We start from the raw sequence: 7,940 nt of genomic DNA, 5'->3' as shown, positions 1-7,940 counted from the left end.
ATGTGGCCTGTCAAGTGGCCGTTCCCCTCCCAAGTGCCTGGACCACGCAACCCCTCCCTCAGGTAGCGTCCTAGTGCCTCTGACACGAGGAGAGGAAAGTTACACAGCAATTGGGGCAGAAAACTCTTTTCCGTGTGTGTGAGGAAAGTGACTGCCTCCATGAGGGGTGATGGAAGAGAGCAGCTCCCACGGAGAATGGGGTGCTTTCTGGGCCCACAGGGCAATGGCCCTAAATATAGCTGTGGAGGCAGGAGCCAGCCAAGGTTGGATGCTGGTGGCAGATAATTTGGGGCCAAAAGAACTGTAAACTCACAGGTTCAATTTGTGTTCACTCTACACAGTTCACCAGGACATCCAGCCTTGCTAGTAAAATAGCTTTGGACGCTACAATGGGTATCTGTGAAGGTAAAACTTTCATCTCAACCAGTTTCCCAGAGATGTTCTCCTCATAAATTGATGGGTGAAAGGAGAGAAAATGTTTTGAGCAAGCCAGACACAGGCTTACTCTTACACAGCCTGTGAAAGAGTTGAGAACAACTGGGGCACTGGGTCTCCTGTTTTCTCCTATAAAATGTTTTTGTCTGGTTACTGCTGATGGTTCAGGTTCAGACTACTTCCCTCAAACTAATTACATTTGGCCATTGAATGGAAAAGAAAAGAGAAGAAAAAAATGGAAAAAAATAACAAAACACAAAACCCCAAACATTTAAAAGAGGTATCGCTGCGCTGCTGGTGATGTTTCCCTGAACACAGATTTCCCCTTCCCTCTTAACTGCCCTATCTTCTTTTTGGTCCACTTAGTGTTTCCTCATCTCTACATGCAGAAACTTGTGTTTAATTAGCAGCTTCTAAGTTGCTGCTGCTGGCAGGATTTCACTCCGATCCATCCAAGGCTCCAGAGAGCATCACGGTTGCACAATGGGATTTTGCCACCCGTGATCAGTCCTCACAGCCCCTGCAATCGGGCTGTGCTGATAGTGCTGCATGGATTTGTTCCTTATGAAAATGAACAGCATTGACAAGGGTCGCATGAATCAAATGCCTTCTCCCCACCTGCAGGTATTTTCACAAACTTCTTGTGAGGGACAGAACTGCAAAACAGTGAGCTCTTTCAATATCCCTATTAAATTGCAAGGACAGAGTATTCTTCTGACTCTTGGTTGGATAGACAATATACAGGTACAATTCCTGTACTTCCTCAGGAAGCATTCATAGGTGCTCTACAGCCACGTCTGTGACCAGCTGGGGTCTGGACAACGAGCTGTGGACTAACTTCTCAGTTTGACCCAGCCCTGCCTCGTGGTCACTGGGCTGTATCTGCTTGTAGCTTCTCTTCCTGGGCCAGAGCTTTAGACTGATTTGCTGACTTGTGTTTCTAGCTTGACCCTGGTTCTTCCACATTGTTAGGGACTTGCAGCTGCCATCCACCACCTCGCTCTGGCGGGCAGTTGTAGGATGGGGCCCCAGTTAGTGGGGCCCCGGCTATTGAGGCTCCTGCCCTGAAAGCTGTGTTACTGTGCTGAGTTCCTGGCTCCCAGCCACTCAGGGAGCACCTGGCCCTTGTTGTGCACTGATGTATTTAACCTGGAAATAAGGTGTTTTTCATCCTTTCTCCCCCATGTCTGGTAAGCAGCTGCTGTAGGCTTGCTCCTTGCTGCAGACTAGGTTCTTGAGTCTGTGTACACATAGATTGATTCATTTTAGCTACTTTTTATGAAGTCAGATATCCTGCTGTTTTCATTCCTGGTCTGACACTTGGCTACCTGTGCTTCTCAGACAATGTTTTTGCCTCAGGACAAAACCTTGCTGCTCCAGCTCCACAAAGAGGTAAGGCTTGGATGGTGAATTGCCAAATTCAGAGCAAAGATGTGAAAATGTTTCTATGATTCTGTGTTGAGCTTTCAAATAAGGAAGACTGTGTGGATGTGGAACCACTGTGCTGTGTAAGCTGTGGAGCTGTGGAAGCTGTGTAAGTGTGGAGTGTGCGGAGAAGAAGTGTTTTTTTTTTTTTTTTTTCTCTTATAGCAGGAGGCCTGGCTAGCTAGAGCAGTAGCCAAGTTCAAAATAATTTGATGTATGTTGTAAAGAAAGCAGTGCTTTTTGATTAGTAGAACAACTAATACAAAAAGATCCTGGATACCTTGGCCTTAAATGAAGAAACTAAGACAGATGTGCATTTAAAAATTGCTGTTCCGCTTATGTTTGCCTGTGTATTTGTTGTGATAGCAAGGGATAGTTGTCTGTCAGCTTAAGCAGCATCTGCATTCCTTTCATTTGTTCATGAAGAACTGCATTAGAAATATGAAGTGCCCAAATGCAGACATCTCAGTATGCTTCAGCTGTGAGGTGGCCTCATAATTTCCAAGTTGAATATGATCTGCATCCTATAAACCTATGCAAAGTCTCGGTATGATTTTTATTCAGATTCAGGGCATTTCAGTTGCACAGACCTGAGATAGCTCCAGTACAAAAGCAGCAACAGCTTCCCCCTTGCAGGGGGCAAAGGTAACGTTTAGAAGATCGTTCTTGATACGTTTGTGGAAGAGGTATGAATCTCTTTGCATTAATAACTCGTGAACTCAGTGACCCAGATATCCCTTCTAATGCTGCGTTTAGCTCTCTTGACTTGAGATATGTGTGCGATGCACAGGAATTGCAACCCGTGGTTCAAAACCTAAGCAGTATTACTTACTGGCTTGCTAAGGTGATTAGTGTGGATTTTTGTCTCAAACAACTCTCATCAAGAATCTCTGAGCTCTGTAAGCTTTAATGCTTATTATCCGATCACATCTAAGTTCTGGCAGAAGTTAGTGTCAGTACCACAGAGATGAGGAAACTGCTAAAGAGATAAAAGGAAATAACCTACATATCATTGCAAATGAGCGGGAGAGGGGAGGGAAACCCAGCATAAGTCATATCATTTGTTGGCAATACTTCCTCCAGCAGAAAGGTAGCCTCTAGACCCTGTGCCTTAGACCCTGTTTTGGTCATAACTTATCCCTTCCCTGCTTCCCAGTGGCTGTTTTAAGGTTAGAGTGTGAGAGTTGCACTTTCCCTAGATGCCATTTTGCAGTGAGGAACAGATAAGTGCCAGTCAGCTGGTATGCTGGGAGGGAAACCTGATGTGTTGCAAGGAGTACTCTGTAGAGATTGCAATGGGGAAGGGACAGAGGGGGAAAAATGCCAAGAAGGTATTAGGATCCAGGGAATAAAGCACTCCACGGTGCCAGTGAGCTCATATGCGGCCCTGCTTGTAATGGATGATCTTTTCTGCTTTGTTTCTCTGTAGTTCCCTCTGACCACGTACAAGTCTGTGCATGTTTCAGAGTCTCAGAGATTCTTACTTTATTTTTTATGTGCCTCCAAGGCCAAACTATTTTGAATTTATAAGGTCTTCATTTGTTGTAGTACAATGATGGAAAAAACTAATGCAGAGAAAAGTAAAGTAGTTTATTTAAAGCCACTTGATCAGTCAGAGGCCAGGTGCTCAAGTATTGCCTCTCCTTGGGAAACTGGCACATTGAGGAACTCTTCTCTGAGTCTGTCATCCCATACTATTCATTGGCGGTGGTTAGCAGCTGTTTTGGAAACAGTGAAAATTCCAGAGAGTTCTTTGCTGCTTGTACCCTACTCATGGAGACATGGTATGTTAACTGACTGACTTGCTCTGAACTGCATGGATTGTAATCCTCTGCATTTAAGGGTTTCAGCGTGTTGGCTGCTCTGTAAAAATCACTGTATGTGATGAAATGGCCTTCCCAGTGAGACGGTCCCTCTCCTGTGTCTCAAAATTTCCTTAAATTTGAAGGCTGGGGAGAGTGATAAATAATTTCTTTGGACCTCTTGTAAACCTTCTCTCTTATACTTCACCCAGTTAACTTTGTATTGAGGCCTATAGCTGTATTTTTGGCCATATGTATCTTAAGAAACAAGTCCAGCCCTAATTCAAAGATATCAAGAAGATCCACAAACTCCCTAGGTAGTTTATTCCAGTAGTTAATCATCCTGTTTATTAAATATGTATTAATTCTAATTTCTTTGTGCCTGGCTGCAGCTTCCAGCCATTGGATCCTATTATGTGGTTTTCCACGTTATGTAAGAGTTTGTAATACTTCATGTTTTCTTCCTGGGGAGCTGAATTTTCTTCTGTCATTGAGTTCTGTAAGCAGTGTACTGAAAGACTTTCTCTAGCTCTCGCTTTTGTGGTTCTGTGGTACTGTCCACAGTGTGACCTGAACTCCGAGCACTAGTTTGGATTTAGACTTGCCAGTGTCAAAGCTGAAGTGAACTTCTATCTCCCACAACCCAATTTAAATATCTTTGGCTGCTCTCTGTGCCTACTGTACTGAGATGCTTCTACGTCTTCTGTTGTTGCTGTTACTTCAGAACATAAGGTCCAGGCTTGCTTTCATTAATAAAGAGAAAATGAAGTACTCAGTCTATGCCTATTAAATGCTCACCATTCATTCTGTGTACCAAATAAGGCAAGGATCTTCTAAGGAAAAAATAAAATATTGTATAAATAAAGACTATATGGGTATGTGAGACTTCAAAAAGCAAATGGCGGGTAGGGAATGGATGTAGCAGTGCAGCAAAACCAACGTTACAAGCACAAATGAACTCTTTAGATGTGGTCTGCAATTTGTTTCATGGAGTAATATGGGAGCTGCTGGTCGTTACTCCTTGTGAACTGATGACAGAGACATAGGGGTTTTAGCATGCACTGACAACAAATACATGAACTCTCTAGTGTCTGGGTGGATGACAGTCTGTGTACTAATTTCTTCTGAAGTTTCCACTTTGGTGGCCACTTCCACTGTTGCTTGTGCTTAGTAGTTCTAAAGCTGACAAATAAGTTGGCTCTTGCTGTGATTCCAGTTTAATTTTGCTTCTACTGAAATGGTGACTGCTGTAAAACCGGCCTGGCTGAACAGAGAGTTGTGGCTCGAGCCTAGGAGAAAAAAGAGGGTTTATAATCTTTGGAAAAGAGGGCGGGCCACTCAGGAGGACTATAAGGATGTTCCGAGACTATGCAGGGACAAAATTAGAAAGGCCAAAGCTCATCTGGAGCTCAATCTGGCTACTGCCGTTAAAGATAACAAAAAACGTTTTTACAAATACATCAACACAAAAAGGAGGACTAAGGAGAATCTCCATCCTTTACTGGATGCGGGGGGGAAACTTAGTTACAAAAGATGAGGAAAAGGCTGAGGTGCTCAATGCTTTCTTTGCCTCAGTCTTTAGCGGCAGGACCGGTTGTTCTCTGGATACCTGGTACCCTGAGCTGGTGGAAGGGGATGGGGAGCAGGATGTGGCCCTTGCTATCCACGAGGAAATGGTTGGCGACCTGCTACAACACTTGGATGTAAGCAAGTCAATGGGGCCAGATGGGATCCACCCGAGGGTACTGAGAGAACTGGCGGAGGAGCTGGCCAAGCCGCTTTCCATTATTTATCGGCAGTCCTGGCTATCAGGGGAGGTCCCAGTCGACTGGCGGCAAGCAAACGTGATGCCCATCTACAAGAAGGGCCGGAGGGTTGATCTGGGGAACTATAGGCCTGTTAGCTTGACCTCAGTGCCAGGGAAGCTCATGGAGCAGATTATCTTGAGTGTCATCACGCGGCACTTGCAGGGCAACCAGGCGATCAGGCCCAGTCAGCATGGGTTTGTGAAAGGTAGGTCCTGCTTGATGAACCTGATCTCCTTCTATGACAAAGTGACACGCTTAGTGGATGAGAGAAAGGCTGTGGATGTGGTCTACTTTGATTTCAGTGAGGCTTTTGACACCGTTTCCCACAACATTCTCCTCAAGAAACTGGCTGCTCATGGCTTGGACTGGCGTACGCTTTGTTGGGTTAGAAACTGGCTGGATGGCCGGGCCCAGAGAGTTGTGGTGAATGGAGCCAAATCCAGTTGGAGGCCGGTCACTAGTGGAGTCCCCCAGGGCTCAGTGCTGGGGCCGGTCCTCTTTAATATCTTTATTGATGACCTGGATGAGGGGATCGAGTGCACCCTCAGTAAGTTTGCAGACGACACCAAGTTAGGTGCATGTGTCGATCTGCTCGAGGGAAGGAAGGCTCTGCAGGAGGATCTGGATAGGCTGGACTGATGGGCTGAGGCCAGCTGGATGAAGTTCAACAAGACCAGGTGCCGGGTCCTGCCCTTGGGGCACAACAACCCCAAGCAGCGCTACAGGCTGGGAGATGAGTGGCTGGAAAGCTGCCTGGCCGAGAAGGACCTGGGAGTATTGGTTGATAGTCGGCTGAATATGAGCCAGCAGTGTGCTCAGGTGGCCAAGAAGGCCAACAGCATCCTGGCCTGTATAAGAAGCAGTGTGGCCAGCAGGTCTAGGGAAGTGATTGTCCCCCTGTACTCAGCTCTGGTGAGGCCACACCTTGAGTACTGTGTTCAGCTTTGGGCCCCTCGCTACAAGAAGGACATGGAGGTGCTTGAGAGGGTCCAGAGAAGGGCGACCAAGCTGGTGAGGGGTCTGGAGAACAAGTCTTACGAGGAGGGGCTGAGGGAGCTGGGCTTGTTCAGCCTGGAGGAGGCTCAGGGGCGACCTCATCGCTCTCTATAGGTACCTTAAAGGAGGCTGTAGAGAGATGGGGATTTGTCTATTCTCCCACATGCCTGGAGACAGGATGAGGGGGAATGGGTTAAAGTTGTGCCAGGGGAGGTTTAGGCTGGATATTAAGAAAATCTTCTTTACTAAAAGGGTTGTTAGGCATTGGAATAGGCTGCCCAGGGAAGTAGTTGAGTCACCATCCCTGGAGGTATTTAAAAGATGTTGATGTTGAGCTTAGTGATATGGTTTAGTGGAGGACTTGTTAGTGTTAGGTCAGAGGTTGGACTCGGTGATCTTGGAGGTCTCTTCCAACCTAGACGATTCTGTGACTCTGTATCCCATGCTTTGATTAAACTGTTAGCTTTCTGACATCAGCCAGAAGCTAATAAACACTGCTTTTTCCACAGCAAAAAGACCTGGTCCAAAAAATCTGCATTGAGATGTTTGTAGACTTGATGGAAATAAGGGAAAGAAATAATATCCTTCCATATACCTGAAGTGTGGGAGACAGAGGGATTTGGCCAACCTCTTTTCAGTGGTTTGTGGGGACAGGACAAGGGGCAATGGCCACAAAATGGAGCACAGGAAGTTCCGCACCAACATGCAAAAGAACTCCTTCATGGTGAGGGTGACGGAGCACTGGAACAGGCTGCCCAGGGAGGCTCTGGAGTCTCCTTCTCTGGAGATATTTAAGGCCCGTCTGGATGCCTACCTGGGCAGCCTGCTCTAGGGAACCTGTGTTGTCAGGGGGGTTGGACCCGATGATCTCTTGAGGTCCCTTCCAACTCCTAGGGTTCTGTGATTCACAGGAAGAGTTTGGCGTAATTATTCTTAGTGCATAAAGACTTACAGCTCAGTTATTCTTCTTCCTCAGATCTTGCATGCTGAGGTTGTGTCGATACTAGTAAATTTAAGAGTGATGAGGAACATTCCCATGCACTGGGGCACCGTCACCTGCACTACAGAGCTCTTCCAGTGCTCCCCAACACAACTTCAGCGCTGTGAAATAACCCTTGCTTAAATGAGTCCTGAGCGTGCCATGGAATTTTGGATATTAAATGAATTTGAATCCTGGCAGCAAGCTACTCTTTGCCAGTTAACCTCAGCACCCAGGAACGTTCTGAGGCACATTTAATATAATAGTATAAATTAAGTCTAAGAGTTCAGTAACCAGTAATGCTCTTAGCCCCGCAGTAAGTAGGAGAATGGGTCTTCTATCATGTAATAATAAAGCACTTTCCCCTTCCCAAATCTCTCACATTTCCCAAGCTTTTATTTTGGGTTGCACAATGATGTAATTTCTTTTTTCACCATTTCATAAAGCAGACCAGAGACTAATCTTGTAAAATTTTCTCTACCAAGCAATGTAAAA

General features: G+C 45.8%; 1 protein-coding gene across 1 annotated transcript in view; it reads left to right on the top strand.

Annotated features, from left to right (window-relative positions):
* Positions 1 to 1,764: 1,764 nt before the first annotated feature.
* The window catches only part of DUSP22 (dual specificity phosphatase 22), a 134,508-nt gene continuing 128,332 nt past the window's right edge, over positions 1,765 to 7,940 (top strand). The window contains exon 1 of the mRNA XM_080582770.1: positions 1,765 to 1,827. Coding sequence (XP_080438896.1) covers positions 1,780 to 1,827 — 48 coding nt within the window. The 5' untranslated portion in view covers positions 1,765 to 1,779. The remainder of the gene's footprint in view (positions 1,828 to 7,940) is intronic.

This window comes from Anser brachyrhynchus, assembly GCF_964034855.1.
Source record: "Anser brachyrhynchus genome assembly, chromosome: 2".
NCBI classification, from domain to species: Eukaryota; Metazoa; Chordata; class Aves; order Anseriformes; family Anatidae; genus Anser; species Anser brachyrhynchus.
The sequence above is the reverse complement of the archived record's forward strand: the minus strand, read 5'-3'. Positions and strand labels throughout refer to the sequence as shown.